General features: G+C 46.9%; 1 protein-coding gene across 3 annotated transcripts in view; it reads left to right on the top strand.

Moving 5' to 3' along the window:
• The window catches only part of SLC39A5 (solute carrier family 39 member 5), a 163,209-nt gene that overhangs the window by 68,345 nt on the left and 70,645 nt on the right, over nt 1-24,219 (top strand). For all 3 annotated transcript variants that reach the window (XM_069230561.1, XM_069230562.1, XM_069230560.1), the window contains exon 10: nt 1,673-1,863. In XM_069230561.1, the coding sequence (XP_069086662.1) occupies nt 1,673-1,863 (191 nt within the window). The remainder of the gene's footprint in view (nt 1-1,672; nt 1,864-24,219) is intronic.

Below are 24,219 nucleotides of genomic sequence, written 5' to 3'. Positions count from 1 at the left end.
TCCCTCAGCCCCACCCTTTTCAATATCTACATGGCTCCGCTCGCCAGCATCATCCGCCCCCACGGCCTCAACATAATTTCATACACTGACGACACCCAGCTCATCTCCTTCACAAGGAACCCATCTACCACCAAGAATAACCTACATGCCGAACTCCTCGCCATCGCTAACTCGATGACCGCAAGCCACCTCAAATTGAACTCCAAAAAAAAGGAGATCATCATCTTTGGTCCCAACAAGACAGCATGGAACGACTCTTGGTGGCCCACCACCCTAGGACCACCCCCAACACCCACCACCCACGCACGCAATCTCAGCATCATACTTGACTCATCTCTCTCCATGACTCAGCAAGTCAACGCCATATCATCCTCCTGCTTCCACACCCTCCGCATGCTACACAAGACTTTCAAATGGATTTCTTTAGAAACAAGAACGGTCACCAATGCCCTCATAAGCAGCAGACTGGACTGCGGCAACACCCTCTACGCAGGTACCACAGCCAAGCTTCAGAGAAAACTCCAGCGCATCCAGAACGCAGCAGCACGTCTCATCCTCCACCTCCCTCGCCACAAACACATCTCCACCCACGTCAGATCCCTACACTGGCTGCCCATCAACAAAAGGATCATTTTCAAAATCCTAATCCACGCTCACAAAGCCCTCCATGACACCGGACTAGCCTACCTCAACGAACGAATCAACTTCCACGACTCGACAGCTCCGCTCCGCCAACCTCCACCTCGCCCTCGCAACAGTCCCCCGCATCCAACGCACCATATCTGGCGGCAAATCCTTCTCCCACCTCGCCGCCAAAACCTGGAACTCCCTCCCCACCAACCTACGCAAGACCCAGGACCTCCTAACTTTCAGAAAGCACCACAAAACATGCCTTTTCGAGCAGTAACCCCACCGCCTTGAGACCATACTGGGTGAGTAGCGCGCTTAAGAAATGTGATTGATTGATGAGGGCACACTCTTTGCAGGTCGACTTGGAGTTGTGACCTGAACCCAAACATACCTTGTTCTTGTCTTTCTCAGATATTGGCATACAACAGTCCTGACAAGCCTTAAACCCTGTGGTTTTAGGAGGGGACCTTTTCCCTTGAACACTTTCTTGAGAAAATTTGTAGAAAAACCTAGTCAACTGAAGAGGAAAAATTGGGAGCCAGCTTTGTATCTGTCTGAGAAAACATGGAAAGAAAGGAAGTGACGTCAGTACAGAGGTGGTGCTTATATATAGCTCTGTTCGTCCCTTTTGTGGATGAACAAAGTCTGCGTGGAGCCACACAATGCCAAATATCAGTGGGAAGGAGCAATCCTGTTTTAAATTGTCCAGATCTAGTCTTGTGCCTGGGGATAGTCTGAAGGTGAGGAATATGCAGTTTAAAAAGTACATCAGAAATTATGTTAATATGTCATTTAACTCTGTAGGTGATTGGTATAGTCTCTCCTCGTCTGTATATCCTCATAACTGTTCTGCTGTCATAAAGGGTTCTCCTGCAATCACACTGTACAAATTAACAAACTGTTCACATTATAGTCTCTTCCAAACTCTAGGTGAGTGCTCTCAGTATGTGGCCATAAATGTATGACTATCATTTCTATATTACTCAAAAGAAAACGTAAATGTACAGTAGATGCATCATTATCCTAAGTATCCTTTCCATAGGTGACTTTGCGGTTCTGCTGCAGGCGGGGATGCCTGTGCGACGGGTATTGGTCTTCAGTTTGCTGTCTGCTTTCCTGGGGTACCTTGGCATGCTTGTGGGCACCACCGTGAGCCAGAGCTCCTCCAAGGTAACGCCTTGGATTTTTGCTGGCACTGCAGGAATTTTCCTCTATGTTGCCCTGGTGGACATGGTAAGTGAAGTACATTTTTATGGGGCTTCTTCGCCAGCCTAGCAATTGGCTTTCTGGGGCTGCTTGTAAAATGCTGTTTTAAATGTAAGAATAGTGAATCCTGAAAAATTATTTTATATATATTTGACGGGAAGAGCACTGGTCTAGAAAACATTGTGAAACCAGGGGACGTATGTTCATGCTATATCCCCTTCTTAGACAAATTGTGCAAGTCCCTACCTCCTGAGGCTTCTCATCCTTGTTAAATCTGAGAGCACTTAGCAACAGGGCAATATTAGTATTAAGTGTTAAAATGCATACATTAAATGAAAACTGTGGCTTGTCCTCATGCTGTTCTACTGGGGGTACAGTCTGAAACTGGTGCAACTGGTTTGCAGTGATTGGAACTTATGAAGGATGGTATTTGAGGGAACAGTGGCAGTGCACCCCTACACAACCATAATATCACAATTAGCATTGCTGTTCAGTTAATTGTGCTATAATCCTCAATTGCACCTTTTTCAAACTTGTTTTAGACCCACCATCCCTGCTTTGCTATTCATTTGAAATTCACATTTAGATTTTCAGCATGACCCTAAAGTAAAAAACCTTGCCTAATTATTCTTGTTTTATGATGAACATCCCACTTTTGTTGTGAAACCCTTAGATGTAATGAGCTGAAACATTTTAATGGTCATTGACTGGGTGCCCGAGCGACTTGCTAAATGGAGCTCTGTTCCGCCTTTACCAGACGTAGTGCATCAGTTCCATTAGGTCCCCATAAAATGCTGATGCCCTCAGTTCCACTACTTTGTTATACTCCACACCGGTTGGGCATAGAGTGAGGCAAAAGTCGAAATGGACGGGATCGGAGGGGTATGATGTGTCCCTACTTTTTTGATTTATTAAAAAGCATTCCCCTGTCTTTTTGAAAAAAGACAACCTTCCAGAGACGGGCTAATTTCAATGGTTTAAATCCCTCAGCTGAAGTATCATTCAGTGAGTCGCCTGTGCTGCAAAGCCGGGCAGAGAGCTAAACAGCCTTCCTGCCAGGGTGCCTGCTTGCCTGAAGGAAATGCAAATGTGCTCTAAGAGTTAATCTACAAATGTAAAGTGTAATTCACAAATGTAAAGGATGTTTTGGAGTCAGTACTGGCTTAAATTGATCGAATCACTCTAAGCTTTGTGATGACAAAGATTTTGTTCTTTTCACTGGTATTGCAAAGTTAACAACTGACCTATGAACTGCATGCTTTTAATTGTAAATGCATTTAAATAGCGCTTGTTATACCCCTGGTGGTGTTGCAGGGGCAGTAAAGTAAAAAGAATTGCATTACGTTCAGTTTGGGTATTACTAAAATACAGGGGCAGCTCCTCCGCTGTGGTGTCGCCCCCTTCCCCCCCGTCAGTAGCAGCTGATGCAAACCTTTTACAATAAAACCATAATAAACTGTTTTATTGTGAAAGGGGCGGGCCACGGGCGATGACCGACGACTGAGGGGATGTGCACAGCACTTCAGCCCCCCGTGCACATGTATGTTTGGTCGGCCGTCTTGGATGGGCCAAACACACATGCGCACAGGGCTCCCCCACCCCCCTCCCCACCAACCCAGCATTGTGTTGCTAGGTTGGAGAGAGCAGGCAGAGGCTTCCACTCTGCCCCAGCGCACCCAGCCAGGGCGCTCAGTCTAATCCCAGTGCTGCTTTCATGCTGCCAGCACACACACACAGCGAGCCTCAACTGCTAAAATCTATATTTTGGAAACACCATTTTATCTTATCCCTCTTTGCGCATTTTGTAGCTGTCTATCATATAGTGTGTGTAATGCAAGTTTGGAATACTGACTTACATATTCAGAGCTTTCTGTCACAAGCTGTGGCTTTGTTGCACTTAAAATACTCAAGTACCTAGTCTCCTCTGCACAAACCAAAACTGTTTTTCTGTGGCTTTCTGGTTATACACCAACCTCTGCAGTGCATTCTAGGAAGCTGGCCTGGTGTGTTGTCAGCACCTATGATGCTTTCACCTTATACTAGGTCCAGGTATCCCCTGTAAGTGAAGTGTAGGCAGTGTCCAGGAAGCCAGGGCTCTCTAGAGGTAGCTGTGGATGGCCAGCCAAGGCTTATCTAGGAGACATGCAAAGCTTATGCAATACCACTATAGTCGCACTTGCACACATGAAAGAACCACACAGTTTAAAAAAAACATAAAGGCACTTTATTATGGTAACACAAATGCTGAACATCCAACTGGAGGTAAGTAAACACACTATTATATACACATTAGCAATCAGTAAATCGCAGAGAAAGCAATAGGCATTGATAAAAGCTATAGCAAATAGTGAGGGCCTTAGGGGCGGGCCAAACAATATACTAAAAAAGTAGAATGTGAAAGGCTGTCCCCCACCCAAGGAAGTGGAATCGGTAGAAGGGAGCTGGAGGAACTGCGAACCGCAAGAGGTGAGTAGCAGAGTGACCCCCAGCGACCAGGAGAGCAGAGGTAAGGACATGGTTTTCCCCAGAATCAACAGGAGGACTTTGGAAAAGGATTGTGCAAGACCCAACCAAGAATGGAAGAACCCAAAGGTGAATCCTGATTGAAGAAGACCTACAAAGGAAGGGGACCAAGTCCAGATTGAGTGTCTTCTGTGGATGCAGGACTAGGTCTGTGGTAGACAAAAAAAGGTCTGCAGAGCAGCAGAGAAGCTGAATAGGAGTCCCAGAAGTGATGCAAGTGATGTCCCACATCGGTGGGCGAGATGCAGTCAGTCAGTGGTGCTGGAAAACCATCAACAAGCCTTGGAAAATGCACGAGTCAGAACAGAAGGTTTGCAATGCTGAAGAGGACCAGCAAGGTCCAGGGGACTTGACGAGGAGGGAAGTCCGGGGTGACCCTCAGCAGCTGGGAGAGTCCCAAGAAGAGGAGGCAGCCCCCACAGGCAACCCACTAGCAGCAGGTGCAGGAGTTGCAGTGGGGCCCACTCAGCACACCCATAGGAGTGTTCTACATCGCTGGAGCAGCAGGCAGGAGACTGTGCTTTGCAGGAAAGGGTGCTGGGGGCCGGGGCTACACTGAGCCAGAAGATCCCTCGGAGGAGGAACAAACCAGCATTGGTAGCTGCAAGAGTCGTGGTGCACAGGAGTACTGTCCTGCCTGGAGAGGTAAGGGCTTACTGTCTCCCAAGTTGGGCAGCTGATAGAGAAGACCAAGGGGACCACTCCAGACCACAACCTGTGATGCAGGATCCACACAGTTCCGGAGGAGAGCAGATCCACGCAGCCGGTAGTCGTTGCATCTGCAAGCACCAACTGCAGGAAAGTGACTCCTTGGCTCCAAGGGAGATTCCTTCTTTCTTCTTGTGCAGGCTGACAACTCATCGCCCTCAAAGGATGCATAGCTGGATATATGTTGCAGCTGCTGGATGGAGCCAGAGAAACAATGTTGCAGAGCTGAGTCATTGCTGAAGTTGCAGATTGTTGGTTCCTGGAGGGTCCAGTTGCAGTCCCAGTGGCCAGAAGATTAAGTAAACCATGCAGAGGAGTACTAACGGAATCTTGCACATTGAATATGATCACCCACCCAAGAGGGAGACCCTAAATATCATAGAAAGGGGGTTTGGTCACCTAGCAGGGTTTGGTCCCTATCTGGAAGGGGCCGTGATGTCCGCTACCTAGCCACTCCTATGCTCCAAGGGGCTTCTGCCCACCTTGGATTCAAGATGGCTAAATCAAGTGGCCACCTGGAGAAGCTCTGGGTCCCTATACTGGTGCAAACTGGTTTATACAAGGAGGGCACCAAATGTGCCATTCAAAACATACACGTGGCTTGAGGAGGCTACCCCTCCCAAGCCTTGTAACACCTATTTCCAAAGAGAAAGGGTGTTACCCCCCCCCCCCAAAGGAAACTTTGTTAAGCCTTCCTGGGCTTGAGCTGTTCAAGCAGCAGGAGGGCAGAAACCTGTCTGAGGGGTGGCAGCAGCTTGGGCTACCCGGAAAACCCCAAAAGGCTGGTAGGAGCAATGCTGGGTGTTCTGCTAACGAGCCCCAGAGTGCATGGAATCATACTTCCAATACTGGCAACAGTATTTGGGTATGATTCTGACATGTTTGATACCAAACATGCCTGGGTTCGGGGTTAACATTACCATACGTAGTGACCTATTTCCAGTACATGCATAAAATGGCATTCCCACACTCACGAAGTTGAGGAAAATGGGACTGGGGTTCATGGGGGCACCTCTGCTAGTGCAGGGGTGTCCTCACACACAGGTACTTGCACCCTGCCCTCTGGGCTAGGAGGGCCTGCCATAAGGGTGACTTACAGTGACCTGCTGGAATGGCCTGTAGTGAAATGGGTCCATGCACCCTTTCAGGCAGACTGCGATGGCAGGCCTGCAGAACACTTTGCATGGGCTCCCCATGGGTGGCAGAGTACATGCTGCAGCCCATGGGTATTCCCTGATACCCCCAATGCCCTAGGTACCATATAATAGGTACTTACATGGGCCACCAGTATGCCAAATATGGGGTGAAAGTGGTACAAGTTAGAAGGAAAGAGAGCCTAATAATTGGGGTCCTGGTTAGCAGGATCCCAGTGAACAGTCAAACACACTGACAACAGGCAGACAAATGGGGGTAACCGAGCCAAGGAAGAGGGTAGTTTCCTACACACACCCTCCCCCAAACAAAGGCTAACCTTGCCCAGATGAGTCTTCATTGTCTAAGTGGAAATATCTGGAGAGTCCATCTGCATTGAAGTGGTTACTTCCAGGTCTAGGTTCCACTGTATAATCCATTCTCTGTAGGGACATGGACCATCTTAACAGTGTGGGATTTTCTCCTTTCATGTGTTTTAAACATAGAAGGGGCCTGTGGTCTGTCTGATCGATGAAGTGAGTGCCAAACAGGTATGGCCTCAGCTTCTTCAAGGCCCAGACCACAGCAAAGGCCTCTCTTTCTATGACTGACCAACCAATCTGGCACTTAGAGGCCTTGATAGTGAGGTCTGCTTTTTGCAGATCCTCCAAAAGATTTCAGAGGTGGACCAGGTGATCCTCCTAAGTGGAGCTAAAGACTGGTATATCATCTAGATAAGCTGCACTACAGGCTTCCAATCCTTGGAGGATTGTATTCACCAGCCTCTGAAAAGTGTCAGGTGCATTTTTCAGACCAAAGAGCATCACTGTAAAGTGATAATGACCTGCAATGGTTGAAAAGGCAGTTTTTGGTTTAGCGTCATCTGATAATTTGATCTGCCAGTACTCTGCAGTCAAATCAAATGTGCTAAGATAATTGGCAGATGTCAGTGTATCTATTAGCTCATCTGCTCTTGGGATCGGATGATCATCTGTCTTTGTAACCGTGTTGAGCCCTCTGTAGTGAACACAGGACCTCATTTTTCTTTTCCCATTCTGAGAGTGAGATTGTGGGACCAGCACCACTGGGCTAGCCCAAGGGCTATTAGCATGCTCTATGACTCCCAGGTCCAGCATCTTTTGCACTTCTGCTTTGATGCAGTCTTTAACATGGTCAGGTTGCCTATAGATTTAGCTTTCTATGGGCAAACTGTCCCCTGTATCCAGTGCTTTAAATGGGCCGGTACTCTCCGGTACTGAGTACCGGCACTTTTTTATTTTGAGAGGGAGAGTACCGGCATATCTCAAGAAAAACGTAATACTTTTAATTGGAGAGTACCAGCACTTCTCAGAAACAAGCAGGTACTCTATTACAGAGTACCTGCACTTCTATTTTTCCATTTAAAGCACTGCCTGTATCAATGGTGTTCACACCATGTTGTCTGACCAGGTGTTGAAGAAAACAGTTTTGAGAACTGCCCTGGGAGATTCCTGCAGTCTTCCTTCTGAGATTCAGAAAGACAGTCTTGCCAGCGTTACTCCATCAACTGAGCCATCAGCTGCAGTGTTGGAGAAGAGGTAAGGGAGAGGGTCACTCTCTTCCTCCTGTCTCAACAGTGGCCAGGCGCAGGGTCATGTCAGCCCTGTCATAGTAGGGATACAGGCGGTTCACATGAAACACCCTGAGGGGGCTTCTGGGAGCGCCTAGGTCCACCAAGTAGGTTTACTCGCCCTTCTTTCCCACTGTTGTGTGGGGACCACTTCACTTGTCTTGGAGTGCCCTGGGAGCCACAGGCTCCAGGACCCACACCTTCTGCCCTGGCTGTAAGCAGTTAGGACAATCTTCTGGTCATGCCACTACTTCTGCAGTTCTTGGCTGGCCTGAAGGTTTTTAGTGGCTTTTTTTTCATGTACTTAGCCTTCCTGGATCTGAAGCTAAGTACATAGTCTTGTTTAGGGGGCTTGAGAGGTTTCTCCCATCCCTCCCTAACAAGTTCAGTGGGGCTGTAGCCCACTCCCTTCTGAGGAACCTTCCTGTAGGCAAAAAGGAGGCATGGCAGCAGGACATCAATCTGCTTCTGAGCTCTTCAGAGAGTCCCATGATCATGCCCTTAAGAGTTTTATTAAATCTCTCTATCAAACCATTGGTTTGGGGGTGGTAAGGTGTGGTGAACTTGTAAGTAACACCACATTCCTTCCACATTGCCTTAAGGTATGCAGACATAAAGTTGGTACCTCTGTCTGATACCACCTCTATAGGAAATCCCACTTTTGAGTAAATTCCCAGCAGGGCCTTTGCCACTGAACGAGCTGTAGTGGTCTTTAGAGGAATAGCTTCTAGGTATCTGGTGGCATGAGAATCACCACCAGAATAAATTTGTTCCTAAAGGCTGTGGCGGGCCTGGGGGGGCAACAATATCCACCCCATCCCTCTCAAAGGAAACCCCAAACCACTGGAAGTGAAATTAAGGGGGCCTTTGAGGTGCCACCTGTCTTGCCACGAGACATAGGAACACAACTCTATAGTATCTTCTGACATGTGCGGCAAGTGAAAGTGAGGGACAAGTCTGTCCCAATTTTTGCTTTGTCCCAAGCGGCCTGACAGGGGAATGTCATGTGCCAGGGTCAACAAAACTTATGTATATTGCAGAGGCACTACCAATCTCCTGGTGGCACTAGGTTTGCGTTCCCTTGGCTCGGAATATAAGAGGTGGTCTTCATAGTACACCTTGTGGGTGCCACTGACATCCCCTGCTTCTTGGAGGACAGCTTGCTGCCTCAACACTTCCAGTGTGAGACAGGCTTTCTGTACCAAACTGAACTCCTCCCTAGCAAGCCCCCCTGCACCCAAGAGCTCAGCTGCATCAGATTTCAGCTCCTCAGGTGTGGGTTCTGCCAAGGGGGAGTAGATTCCTTCTCTTCAGAGTGGGGGGGGGCATCACTGGAGGGTAAGGTAGAGGGTGCCCTTTCTACCCTTGGAGCCTGGAACAATGGCTCATGAACTTCCAAAACCCAAGTTTCCTTGATAGTTTTGCTTCTTGGCCTGTTCCCTGGTCAAAGCAAAAATATGCCCTGGGATGCCCAGCATTGCTGCATGGGCTTTCAACCCTATTTCAGCCCAAGCTGACGTCTCCAAGTCATTCCTTAGTAGACATTCTACAGGTAGATCTGTGGACACAACAACTTTTTTAGGACCAGTAACCTGCCCCAAACCGCTCTCCCCCCAGAAGAAATCAACAACTGCCATAGGGTGACACACACCAATGTAGGAAGGTGTGTGGTGGGTACCTAAGGTATTTAAACCTTACACCAGGTCCTGGTATCCCCTAGTAGTGTAATGTAGGCAGTGTCTAGAAGCCAGGCTCTCTAGAGGTAGCTGTGGATGAGCAGCCAAGGCTTATTTACGAAACATGCAAAGCTCATGCAATACCACTGTAGTCACACAGCACTTACACACATGAAAGAAAACACTCAATATTAAAAAAATAAAGGTACTTTATTTTAGTTACTCAATACCAAAAAGTACTAGAGACAACCCTCCAATAGGAGATAAGCAACACACTATATGTACACTAATTATCAGTTATAGGCATAGAAAGAGTTAGAATACAGTGCAAATAGACAATAATGAACCTAGGGGGAGCCCACCCCATATACTAAAAAAAATTGAATGGGAACAGAGGACCCCCACATAGGTAAGTGGAATGTGTAGAGGGATGGTGGGGGTACTAGGAAACCCCAAAGGTAAGTAACACAGAACATCATAGCGACCAGGAAGAAAGAAGTAAGTTACTGGATTTTCCCCAAACCACCCAAAAGGAAGGAAAAGAAGAAAATGCAACACCCAGACAAGACTGCAAGAAACCAGCAGTGGAATCCTGAAGAGGAATACCTGTGGAAAAAGGGGACCAAGTCCAGAAGTCACAGAAGAGTCCAGGAGAAGTAGGAGCTACTACCCACCCAGCTGTGGATGCAGGAGTTGGTCGATGGTTGGACAAAGACAGTCAGGATTGCAGCCCTGGAGCAGGTGAAGAGTTCCTGGAGGATGCAGTCTGTCCCATGCCGGATGGATGATTGCAGTCGGTCAGTGGTGTGGAAAAGACACCAACAAGCCTTGGCCAAAGGCAGAAGTTATGGTGAAGCAAAAGTGGAGCTGGCACGTACCAGCAAGGTCCAGGAGGTCTCGACCCATGGGTGAAGCCCTAGGAGGACCCTCATCAAGGCAGAGGAATCCAGAGAAGAAGAGGCAGCCCCCACAGGAGACCCACTGGACGAGGGACCAGGAGTCACAGAGGAGACAATGCAGCACACATGGGGAAGGGTCCCACACCGCAGGAGAAGCACGCAGAGGGCTGTGCATCGGAGGAAAAAGTGCTGGGGGCTGGTGCTACACGGAGCCTAAAGATCCCTTGGAGATGACAACAAGCCTTGGTAGCTGCAAGAGACTGGGTGCACGGGGATACTGTCCTGCATGGGAAGGCAAGGGCTCACCTCCACCAAAGTTGAACAGCTGGCAGAGAGGAACAAGAGGACTACTCCGTACCTACAATTCTGATAAGATTCATCCTCCCACATATTTCTCAACTAATGAATAGGGCCCAAAGCAATACCTCCCTGGAAGGTGGGATGGCGCATTGCTGGTTAGGAAGTCATGCAGCACAGTTTGGACAAAATACATGTCCCTTTAAAACCGACGCCATCTGTCCTCTCATCAGGCTAAAGCTTTGGAAGGACCTCTTGTTGCAGCAGCGGAGCAGTGTCCTACACCAGAATCTGCAAAATCTTCAACTTCATGTGCAGCGATTGAGTGGTGGCAGTTGACTGTATTTGATCGTCCTCCTGAAGTTGTGGATGTCATTCTGGCTGCGAGGCATCCTTCTACCATGTCTGTCTACGTTGGACGTTGGGATAAGTATGTAGCCTTGCGTGGCATCCGCAATACTGATCCATATCAGGACAAACTGTGGATTGTTTTATCCCTAGCCGTTTCTGCCATTTTATGTTTATCAAATCAACTGTACTTGTTCAAATCACCTATTGTGATGAGATTTCTAAAAGGATTGAGTCATTTATTTCCTCCAAAACCCTTTGTGATGCCATAGTAGGATTTTAATTTGGGCCTCATTTTTCTTATGTGTATGCAATTTAAACAAGTTCACAGCTCTCTTCTATCCCTCCTGACTCTGAAGGCTGTTTCTCTTTGCAGTGACTTCGGCTCTTTGGGTGACTGAACACCAAGCTCTCACAGTGCAGCTTTCTTAAATCACCTTTTTACCAGATATTGATGCTAAGTACCAGGATGGTCCTTTTGTAAAAGTTTGTCGTCTTTACATGTTGGGCAATCCTTTGCTCTGCCAATATTTTTTGTTCCACCTCATCCCTCGAAAGAGGAGGAGAAACTCTATCAGCTGGACCCAAAATAGCTTTAAGCTTTTACACTGATTGCCCCAAAGATCTTTGGGTGGAAAATCAGCTCTTTCTAGGGTTGTCAGCCGCATGTGGATTTGAGTTCCAAACTGGAACTTGGCTCTGGCATCTGTGTAGCAGCTGAGTCTGGTTCAGGAGGTGCAGACAGTGACGAGTGTGGACCCGCTGTCAGTAACCCAACTGGAGGAATCTGCGGATCCTTGGGGCCCAAAGGCATTTCAGAGGGAGCTGGAATAGTACTAAAAATTCACAACATGGTCTCATGAAAGACCTCAATCTGTTGAAATCTCTTGAATGGACCCAGAAATTAGGTGTGAACCTATGTGGGAAACAGGACCGCAAGACACTCTGACGTGCTACTTCTCAGGTTAAAAATGGCAGACTGGGCCGGATCCTGCTTGGCTGCCTTGTACATCTGCTTTGACTTTAATTTACCAGAAGATTTGGATGGTGGCGAGAACCTATAGTGGGAACAGCCTCAAGTGAGGGAATGGGTCTGTGACTTTAAGCAAGACTTATTTTGGTGTTCAGCGATGTACAGCTTCACTTACTATAACCGGATTGCCTCAGGTTCATAAGGGCACACTCCTCACAGGACTGTGTGTCATGCACTGAACCCAAACACCAGAGGCACACCTTGTGGGTATGTCAGACATGTATTTGCAACAGCCCCTAATAAGGCTTAAACCCTGTAGTTTTAGAGGGGGACATAGTTCAGTTACAATCTGTTGAAAAAATAATTTTGCAAGAAAAAACTCATCAAGGGAAGAAGAAAACGTTCGGAGCGTGCTCTGGATCCACATATGAAGGTGGAAAATGAAAGGAACATATGTTGACTTGCTTGGGGCTGTGCTTATGTGGCTCCATCATCCTTTCCAATGTGGAAGGAAGTCAGTGAGGAGCTGCTTGATGCTGCCTACCAGCGTACTAGAACAGTGCTGTTAAATCTACTGGATCCAGTCCGGCACCTGGGAATACTTTAAAGATGAGGTATCTGTGGTTAAAAGCATCCAGTAGAGCCCCAACTATGTTAGGCGGTTTGCTGTAGTCTAGAGGTAGTGCCCAACTTAGTGTGGTGAAGCCACCTTCAACTGCCAGTTTTGGAGGTAGGAGAAAAACTGATTTCCCCTCAAATCTGAAGATGGATAGTGACCACTCGTACCACTTTTGTAAAAACATTCAAGGGGCACTTGTGAAGCCGGAGGGGAGTGTGGCAAACTGGAAAAGCTCTTGGTGTACCTTGAAACGCAATTAACTTCTGTGGGACTGCAGCACAGGGATATATGAAAATATGCATCCTGCAGGTCCAAGACAACCAGACAGTTGTCAGGATCCAGGACAGAAACTGGGCTAGCTTGAGCATTTTGAATTTGTATTCTGTTGGAAGGCAATCCGAGGATGAAGATTAAAGATAAGCAAAGCCCTCATCCTTCGGCATGAGGGAATGGTGAGAGTAACAACCTGTACCTATTTCTAAGTCTGGAAGCCTCTTGATGGCTCCTTTTGGAGTGTAAAATTTGCACTTCTTGAATTGGAATGGACAGGTGCTACTCTGAGTGCTGTCCTGATGATTGAGGAAGGTGAGGCAGGAGAGAAAGAAAGGGTAGAGTGTAGCCATGCTGCACGATTTGAAGGACCCATCTGTTGAATATGATGGATTGCTACCCTGGAACGAAGTGCTGGATACTGTCTCCTACAGGGTAGTGTGCACCAGTAATGGACAGTTAAAGAGGCTTGGAGGCTGTTTCCACATGTAAAGGGACTGGGAGGATTGATGCCTGTGGTGACCTATGTGTTGCCTGCCAGATCTATGTCCCCGGCCGTGAAAGGATTGGGGTGGCTGTAGCAGTGACTGGCAAGACTGGCACTGTCTGTACACTATCCCATGGGAGTAGCCTCGAAATTTCTTGAACTGGTGAGGAAACTGTTTGTCTGGGGCCAACAGAGACAGAGCGCAATCTGTGGTCCTAATTGGGGTCCACCTGACGAAGGCGCACCATACTGCTGCTAACCGCTTGCTCTAGACAATCAGTAGTATCAAGTCCAGCAAAAATCACATATTTGGCTGCATCTTAGCCATCTTGAGTGCTCTGAGCCAAGTATGCCCCAAGTATTCCTGGGACCATCTGCATGATCAATAGGGCCTTGTTTCTGAGGGCATGCATATACCTGCCCATTAAACAAACAACCATGATTAATCTCAATGGCAGGCTGGCTGATGAAAACGTTAGTTTCTGAATGCCTCAATTCTCTTTAACTCCCAGTCCTTTGGGGGGAGGGGGGGGAGTGGAAAATGAATTGGGGTTCACCATGCTGGTGGAAGTCTGGACCACTACACTCTCTGGTGTAGGATGCTGTGCAAGGAAATCAGGTTGACAATAGACAGTCTATGCTGTCTGGTCACTGGCATATTCACTGGTGGTCAAGAACAGAAATTAGACCAAGTGCCCATTAAGGGGTCAGTGAGGGCTTCCATGAACTGACGCAAAGGGCTCCGATGAAGCTGTCCCTGGTTGCAAAACATCTGTGAAGATATTTGTTGAAGGCAGCTGTGTCTCAAATTAATAAAGTAAAGGAGGCACTGTGCTCCACCAAAAGGCCCACTTGTCTCCTGTAAGTCTATGTAAAAACTGTCGTCATATTAGGGGTGAAATCATTCCCACCACTAGCTCCATGTGTTGGCAAGTTCTGGTTTGAATGAAAACTAAAAGAACACGAGCTCTGTGGTAGTATAAGCGTACGGTTAGGACTCCAGCTGTGTGGGGGCTGGGTGTGCCATAGCGGATTCGAGGACTGGAAGTAGCGGTTTCAGGGCCCAGATGTAGCTGATTCAGAGCTCTATCTCTGTTGGGATTGAGCTGGCAGCCATCGAATCGGGATCAGATTCTCCTCTGGAGTCTGCAGCATTGACATCAGTGCAATGAAGGAGTAACCAATGTGGGTTTCGGAGCTGAATTGGAAGTCAGCACTGCAGCTTGTGCTAAACCAGAGAAGGGTCCAATGGAATCACATCGCACTGAGCATAGATTTGCTGACAGTAATCTGACTGAAGGCCCCAATGGATCTTTGGGACCTGAATGTGCACCAGAGTGCAGCTGAAAAGAGTGCAAAAGATACTTGACATGGCTTCCTTCAAAGCCGCAACCTTCTGTGTCGCCTAGTAACGCTCAGAACATGGGGATCAGCTGCAGAATTAGCTCCTCAATAAGAGATTGTGAGCAAGATTTAATTGACTCCTTTACACTCTTGTGACTTCTCTTTTAATAGAAAGTGATGTGATGAAATAGTCCAGCTTCGCCTTCTTTTATTTCTGCCTGGGCTCCAACTTATCAGAGGGCCTCAACTTCCGACTTCTTGTGGTAGTGGCCTTGGGAATGGGCCTGAGCCCTTGACCTGGAGTGGGACTTGTGTGAGGCCTGTGACTTCTTCATGCGTTTGGCAACATACAGCTTTGAGGTTCCGGATCTCCGGGTGCATAAGGGCTCAATCATTGCATGACTTGGAGTCATGCCCTGAGCACATACTCCAAAGACACACTTCATGCAGGTCTCTGACCAAAACCTGTTTTCTGCAGTCACAGCATGGTTTGAAGTCTTTAGTTTCAGGAAGGGCCATAGTTCCTTTGCAGACTGGATTTTGTTTTGGAAACTCTCAAATGACTGATAAAAGTGGGAGCAGAGCTCCAGATCTGCATTCAAAGATGATGAAAGAAGGGAACTAACGTTGGTGTCCAGGGGTGGCGATTATATGCAGGTCCTGTCCATCACTTACAGGGTGGAATGAAGCCAGTGCAAAGCCACATTGTGCCACTTAGTGACATACTAGAGCAGTGCTATGAAAAGCTTTCATGTCAGTCTGGCACCTGGTGAATATTTTAAACGTGAGGAGTCTAGTTTTAACTAACTACCAGACTTTTGGCTCAACAGACCTTCTGTTAATAGATGAGAGGAAAAAAATGGGTACCACCTAGAGCAGGCCTATGACGTCTAGTTATCTGTGGACAGGATCCAGTGGTACTTCACTGAATGAAAACAAGGTCTGGCTCCACCACAGAGGAGAATGTTGCAAGAAGTCGGTCAAAATGTTACACTTCTCTCTTCAGAGGGCAAGGAAAATGGCAAGGCTTCAGTGAAATTTTTGTACTACAATCATATATTAGGAAACATCCTTTTTAGGCAGAGGCAAAGGGTTGAAGAATGTTCTCTTCTAGTGAAGTATCCAACAACTCACATTATGTAAGTCCAGATAAAAACCAGCACTGGTGATACAATGGGGAAGGAGTTTATAGGCATCGGGATTATTGTCCTCTGTATGACCGCGGTCTTTGAGGCACTGCGGTGGCCTTGGAGCCAAATCTCCATTTGGAAGATTTCTGAGCCCGAGGGTGTCCTCTTCCAAGGAAAGATTATTAAGGTTTGTTTTAACTTATTCCTTTGTCAAAAGGACTACTTTATCCTGCATTGCTGGTTTCAAGAGTAGTGCTGTTGTCCACTATGTACGCGGTGCGTGTATTGCCACAGAAAGAAGCTCTGACCAAATGAGGAACTTCATCTTGGCAAGGCTTCAAATTCTTACATGCTGGGACTAGAGCCTGTGGTGCTGCAGCAAATGGGGTCTGAGTTGCGGGAGTCTCTAAACCCATAGGGATGTCCCCTTTGAGGAGTGGTACAGGAGCCGTCTTGAATAAATCCAGTTTAACATGGCAGAAGGCCCTTTTTTCTATGTCAGGATCTTTCCAAACAATGAGCAAGAGTTTGGCGTTGGGACTCCAAATTGTCTTGAAAGCAGGACGTTTTTTATAGTAAGAGGGCTTCTCTTTCCTATGCCACTTTTTGTGTTAAATAAAACGATTTTTTTTTAGATTATTACTTTACAGGTGACTTACTCTGCCTGTGGGTGAATGAAATCACTTAGGCATATGCCTACAGGCCTTAGACAGAAATGCAGGCCGCTGCGTCATGCTCTGATCTAAGGCACCATACAGAAAGGGACATCTTCTGAAACAAGACTTAAAACCTAAACATTCTGAAGGGGACATCTTACCTGTTTGTCTAAATGTGTAGAAATGTCGCTTCAGACAGAGAGAGTAAGTTATGGGCCCACATCTGTGGCATGGAAAAGCAGAAACTAACTCCAGTTAGCCAGTTGGTGCCTAATGTACTCCAGCGGCATCATATCCGGAGAATGATTTGTAGCTTCATAGAGGCACTGGAGAATAGCTATTTTAGACCAGTTCGAAGTCTGGAGGGATAATTTATAATGTAAGTAATATATGTAAGATGTATCCATCTGACTACTGTTTGCATTATGTACATTTACCTAATCCCTATTTCCTCTGCACTAGTCCACCAGCATTCTAAGTACCTAAAGTCTGTATACAGTATATATGTAAGTATGTGTAATCAAGTGACTGCCTATTTTGTAAAGAAGAAAAACATTGGTGGCTCATCATATGGCATAAGACCACACCTGTGGGTTAAGAACCAACAGGTAGCAGAGATGATCACTTCAAAGTTTGTTTTTAGGATGAATATTGAGGCTTTCTTACCGTTTGCACAAAGCCACTTTAAGTAAATTTGCATACGTTCAGGCACTTGTGGGAGGTTATTCAATTTAACCATCTCTTACAAAGCATAGTTATACCAAAGGAGGCAAGACATATTTTAGTCTCTGTAACTAGGGCTCACGAGGCAAAAAGGCGAAGTTACTTACCCAGTAATCGTAGTTCCTCATTATTGCAGTTCTCTTGGAATTCGTAAGCACCAGAGTATGTCATCGCGTGTACATGATCCCCAGAACTTTTAATGTTCTTTGTAAAGGAACATTAAAAGACAACATGGCTATGAGCGGGAATGCTATTTTTGTGTGTTTAAAAAAAATACATCCGATTTGTAGTATTCAATATGAAATTCCCATTTGTCTGAAAGCAGTGTTCAAACATTTGTAATGGCAAAAAAATAGAAAATGTTTCCACTATTAGGCTGAATTCACTCAGTACTAACTGACCCCCCACATTTAAGAATTAAAGAAACCACAAGCCTTCTTGCCGTCGTAGGCGGCCAATGAGGCAGTTTTTGTTGTGGCTTACTGAGGAGGAATGCCCCAACACTGATGCCTTCTTTTAAGGCTATTTCACCTGGAGTTGCTGATGTCCCTGTTATTGGACAGGATGATATGAATAGCACTGGGTCGAACTCCCTTTACAGCAGAGATGGAGATTTGGGGGCTTCACCATTTCCCTAAATTCAGTTTGATGGGTGAAGGGTGTTTTGATGGCTTGCATAATGGTTGACCGTTTCAGAGGCCCTTCAGAACCTGTTGTCGGATCTGTGTCAGCACCGGTCGTGACAAGGCAACCTCCCATGGCACCAGAAAAGACGTTGATGCGTCTGACATCAGTAGGGCCCACGATTGACGTAGAGCCCATACTTAAAACGACTCCGACCCAGAGGCGGACCAATGTCGCTTGACACTGATTCCATCTTCGAGGGGGCCTACATTCCCCATGTTGGATCCTGACCCTTATTCTTATGGGTACAGATATGGGGAAAGTGTGGAGGGGTCACTGGATCCTTCCCAATTCCTTGAATGGACTGGGCACAGGAGCTAGGCAAAGTTAGTGGTCTGGACGCCTCTCCTGACACTGGCATGCTTTCTCCCCCTTGGTGGCTATGGGAGAAAGAGCATCATAATCTATGGTGGTGAGCAGGGCGGCTGAGGTCCTCAACCTTGAGCTACCGTTCTGGTGCAGTCAGGACTAACCTCCTGACTGGGGCGCTTCAGTCTGGGGCTTTCACCTCAGAACCCCTCCCTATCTTTTAATGAAGACCTCACTGATGTCCTTCTGGGTCCAAACCCAGCACAGGGGCTCCTGTGAACAGGATGCTCGCCAGTTGACATCTGTCTGTGCTGAACGACCCTAAATTACTTACACAACATCCTATGTCTCAGTCTTGTTATCCAGGCTTCTTTTTTCTTGGGTGTGTTCCCATCCGCACACCCAGATAGGGAATCAAATAGACTGCATCAACTTGGGAAGAATATGTTCTCTTCCTCCAGACTGGCATTGCGGTCTGTGAACACCGCATGCATTCTGGGCCACTATTCTTATACTCTGTGGGATACAGTCGAGCTGGTATTGCCACAGGTCCTGGAGGAGAGCCGGGCCATACTCTCCCAAGATGTTGCTAACAGAAGGGATGCAGCCAAGTTCACTATACGTCGTGGGCTGGATACAACTAACTCACTGGGCAGATCGGTTGCATTGACTGTGGCCTTAAGGCGCCATGCCTGGTTGAGAACATCTGTCTTTTAGGGGGGATGACCAACAGTCACTCATGGACCTGCACTTCAATGGCATCTCTCTCTTCGGAGACAAAGTGGACTCCGCGCTCAAGTGCGTTAGGGAGTCGCTGGCTACGGTCACTTGGCTTTGCAGCTGCTCTTCATCTGCTTTTCAACACTTTCGTAACTGCAGAAGGGGTGCCCAACCATGTCCGTTCCCATCCAGCCTCTGTGCCACGTAAGCTACGGAGCCCCTTTGTGGCCAAGGACGCAGGATACCACGTGCGCATGGATCAGGGAGCCAGGGGTCCACCCACTCAACCTCTGCCCCTGCTGCAGTCTCCAAACCTCCTTAGTCCGTTGCTCCATTCTATACCAGTTGGTGGCATGATCCGCCATTATCTGTCCCACTTGAAATCCATCACGATGGACAGGTGAGTTCTGCAAATAGTCCAAAGGGGCTACTCCCTCCCCTTCGAGGCTCCTCCTCTGGCCATGCCACCATCCTACGATCGGATGAGGGAGGATCAACTGGTACTTCTCCACCAGGAGGTTACGTCTCCCTTGGCCAAGGGAGCCATAGAGAGGGTCCTTGTGCCAGAAGTAGGTTGTGGTTGTTATTCCCACTACTTTTCTGGTGCCTAAAAAGGACAAGGGCCTCCTCCCTATCCTAGACCTCCGGTCCCTCAATCTCTTTCTCAAAAAGGAGAAGTTCAAAATGCTCACTCTGGCTCAGGTCCTCTCTGCCCTGGAGACTGGAAGGTACAGTGGGACTTGCAGGTCGCCTATTTTCATGTTCCTGTCCTGCCTGCCCACAGACATTACTTGCGATTCATGGCAGGGCCCCACTCAGAATGGAGCTTCGTCATTTTTTTTTTTTTTTTAAGAAAACAATGAATTTGCACTTTTTCACTTTTTGGATGGAAAAAAGTTGAAACTTTTTGAAGAGTTCCTTGAGTGATGCAGTCGACATCCCATGCTGGAAGGAGGATTGCAGTCGATTAGTGGTGCTGAAGAACCGCCAACAAGCCTTGGTAAAGACCAATGTCGTGGATGAAAAAATGCAGAGCTGCCGGGGACCAGCAAGGCCCAGGGGGCTCATCCCACAGAGGGGAGTCCTGGGTGACCCTCAGTAATGAGGAGAGTCCCAGGAAGAGGAGGCAGCCCCCACAGGTGACCCACAGGCAGCAAGCACAGGAGTCAAGGTGAGGCCCACACAGCACACCTAGCAAGGAGTCCCTGTCACTGGAAAAGCATGCAGAGGACTGAGCATCACGTGGACAAATGCTGGGGCTACACGAGGCCTGAAGATCCCTTGGAGGAGATGCCAACAAGCCTTGGTAGCCTGCATGGAGAGGACTTACCGTCTCCAAAGTTGGACAGCTGGTAGAGAGGACCAAGGAGACCACTACAGACCACCACCACCCATGATGCAGGATCCACACAGCTCTGGAGGAGGGTGAGATCCACACAGCTGGCCCTAGTTGCAGTTGGTGCCTGCGTATGCAGGGGAGTGACTCCTTCACTCCAAGGGAGATTCCTTGCTTCTTGTGCAGGCTGGAGACTTTCCACCCTAAGAGGATGCAGAGCCAGGTAAATGTTGCAGTTGCTGGAAGGAGCTGGAGAAACAATGTTGCAGAGTGGAGTTGTCATTGTAGCTGCAAATTGTAGGTTCCTGTGAAGTCCAGTGGCCAGCAGTCGAAGTAAACCTTGCAGGAGAGTCCTGCTGGAATCTTGCACGTCCAATCTGTGGACCCACCCAAGAGGGACGACCCTAAAAAGCCCTGGAAGGGGGATTGGTCACCTAGCAATGTGACCACGAATCGGGAGGGGGCTGTGATGTCACTTGCCTGACCTGGCTACTCAGATGCCCCAGAGGCCTCTGCCTACCTTGGATTCAAGATGGCAAACTCAAGTGGCCACCTGAAGGAGCAGTGATGGACCGGGGAGTGATGATAATGAATATTTATTTCATAAATTAATTTAAACCATAAAATATTCCTTCAGCATAAAATTAAGCAAAACATTATTAGTGCAATAAAACATTAATAGTGCAATAAAACAAGAGAGAATGAATACATTGTGCAGGTTAGCCCCGCTTAACTCCAATTACTAGCATAGGACTTAATGTAGTCACATTTCTAACTAACCCTGCAATTAACTGCCCTTCCTCTTTCCAACCTGTTTATTCATAGTAGGCAGATTTCGTATTCTGTGGTGGAGTGGTTTTAGCATCCCCTGGCATTGTTCCTGTCCACTAATTTTTTGCCAGGGCAGGTTATGGAATTTAAAGTTCCAGAAATTGGACGAGCCTGATATTCAGTATGGTGTTTCTTGGGTTAAGTGCTTCAATTAGAGCTTATCAACATGATCTGGCCCCTAATTCATTTAGTTCTTTCTTCAGTATTTGTCTTCTTTCAATGGCCAAAGCTGGACAAATGCAGACCACGTGCACTATGTTTTCTACCGCCTGATGACATAGGCGGCATTCCTGGTTGTCTACTTGCGACCTCTTCTTCCATTTTGGCATGAGGTCCAGCGTTGGCACATCACCTAGCCTTTGCTTTAGAAAGCGTTCATTTTCAGTGAATAGGGGGGCAGCCAATAGTGGTGATTCTTTAGGAACTTTATATGAATTAACAACCAACCAGCCATGAGACCTTTTAGCCAGTTCTTCCCTGTCTTCTAGCCAGCTGTGTAATTTACTTGATTTGTTCACTACTTTATTAAAAGCCAGGCTAGGAAGCGACTAATCCCATATATCACCTAGGTTCAGATGTATTAGGATTTTTTTCCAGATAATTTTTATAATTACTATTACCTCTTTAAATTAATTTCCTGCCACAATTATTTAGCCAACGTCCCTTTGGGGCGTGACAAATTTATAGCAACATTTGATATATGCCACGGGTTGAGCCAGTGACTGCTTGACCAGCATAAATTCCAGTCTGACCTGTGCCGGGGAAGCATATCCCAGTAACCGGAAGACACGCTTGTAGGCCTTTACCAAAAGTTTGTCCAGGAGAGCTTCCTCCACGCCCTCATTATTTCAGTCCCGTAGGTGAGAGTTGGAAGTAATTTTGCTCTCATTAAGGCTGTCAGTGGGTTTAGAGCGTGGCCACGAATGGTATTTGCAAACGTTCCAAAAGCGTGAATGAGTGCATGCGACTTGTTTTTTTTGTGCTTTTTTGAGGCACATAATTGCCTCTAGCGTCTATCATGACTCCTAGGTATCTGTACGAGGTCACTTCCGCTATGGTCTTTCCGTTCAGATACCACTTGCATTGGCTAGAGGATCTACAGTTAAGGGCAATCATTTTAGTTTTGCTCCAATTTATTTCTAATTAATTTATTCTTGCATACCTTTCTAGGTTATTCAGCAGTTTTTGCATGCCAGTTCTGCTGTTGCTAAGTAATATCAGGTCATCTTCATATAGCATGTTGGATGATTGTTGACTACCGAGAGAGGGGGAATGGGCTGATTGATTGTTTAACTTGGTAGAGAGGTCTGCTGTGTACAGATTAAAAAGAATTGGCGCCAGCACACAGCCTTGTTTTAAACCAACTGTTTTGACTGCCCTAGATGGGTATGAGCCTCCCCCAAGTTTAACCTTCACCCACGTATCAGAATAAATGAATTTAATGGCATTTAAAATGGTTGCTGGCAGGCCTCATTGCTGTAGTTTAGCCCATCGTTTGCAGCAGGTGACACAATCAAAGGCAGTTTTAAAATCAACAAAACAAAGGTATGTGGGAGTCCCAGTTGCTTTTGCTCTGTTGATGATCAGTCCCAATGACAAAAGGTTTGTTAGCGTCCCCTGGTTCTTGGTGAAAATATTCTGATTTAGAGGAAGTATGTTATTGTCTGCAATCCATGCCTCTAAGTGTTGTAGCAAGCATACCGAAAAATACTTGAGATCGACGTCTAAGAGGGCAATTAGTCTAGAATTGCTCGGCGAGGCAGCCTTCCCTCCCTTATATAAGGGGTGGATTATTGAACCCTTCCAAGTTGCTGGCACAATTCCTGTTGTAAGAACGTGATTGAACATTGCAGCCAGGAAGTCAGACCATCTTTATGTTGCTTGTTTAAACAGAGATTGCGGTAATTCTTTGGGGCCTGGCGTGCAGTCAGTTCGTGACCTCCTGATGATTTTTATGAACTTGGATGCCGTGTTAGTCAGGGTATTCAAGACATCAGGTTCCCAAGTGCTGGGCACCCCCTGAGTTAACACTGCTTGTTTGGTGGGCAACTCCCTTAGATGGGACTTCAGGTGGTTTACCAAAGCTTCCTCTGTTATGTTGGAATTGTTGGCTGCCTTTTGACCCTTGTCAGTGGAATTAATAAGTTGCCAGAATCTTTTTGAGTCTGATGATTTTGACGCATGATATAGCTTGGCCCTAATCATTACCTGCTGATCTTTTTTTAAAGGACCAGATTTCCTTTTTAAGGAGTTTCCTTTGCTCTAGCAGGGTGCTCAATAGTGTTCCATTCTCCAGGAATTTGCGCAGTTGCCTCAGCAGCCTACCTACTGCTGCTTTCCTCCTATGAACAGGCTGCGTTGTGTGTGCAATTTTCGATAGTTCAATTGTGCTCTCTTTATTGCATTTTCCAAGGGTCCTTGGCTTGTGAGGTCAATGACCAAGTTCTCCCAGACCGTTGTCAAATTTGCAGGGTCCGCGGCAATGGATTCTAGCCTCGACCGAGCCGCTTCTGCTTGACTTTTAATGGAGTTGGATGATCATTTCAATCATTTAAGGTTTTCAGTGCCGATCACCCCTTTCAGGGAAACTGCTTCCTCTGGCTTATGCGGTGAGGATCAGATCCTAATTGCCTGTGGTTTATGGTCTCTTTCTACACGGTCCATGATTCTGAAGTCATTCACCAGCGTGTACAGTGCAGGATTTACCAGTGTATATTTTAAATATGAAACCATTTTTCCAGAGGATCTTAGCCATGCTGGCGGGATGTCGGCCGGATTCTGATCATTTAGCACAAAGAGGTCTACAGACTCACACTTATGTATGAATTTCTCCCCTAACTTTTCTTTTACTGTTCACTGGGAGTGTTTGTCCAGGCACCATTGCTACTGTTTGAATGTGATCCTCACCGGGATTATGGAATAGATAGAGGTTAAAATCACCTGAAATTAGCCAGTGGGCCCTGATGCTTTAGCTGTTTCTTAACTTCAACTGATTTCTTTTTTTGGATTAATATACATGTTGACTAGAATCAGTGGTTTCTTTTTATATTCTTTCCCCAACCGTCTAGCTTGACTAGTTGGAACAGTAGCGCTTCCTCATTAAACTCTGA

This window comes from Pleurodeles waltl, chromosome 4_2, assembly GCF_031143425.1.
Source record: "Pleurodeles waltl isolate 20211129_DDA chromosome 4_2, aPleWal1.hap1.20221129, whole genome shotgun sequence".
Classification (NCBI taxonomy): domain Eukaryota; kingdom Metazoa; phylum Chordata; class Amphibia; order Caudata; family Salamandridae; genus Pleurodeles; species Pleurodeles waltl.
Note: the sequence above shows the minus strand (reverse complement) of the source record. Positions and strands in the feature narration are given on the sequence as shown.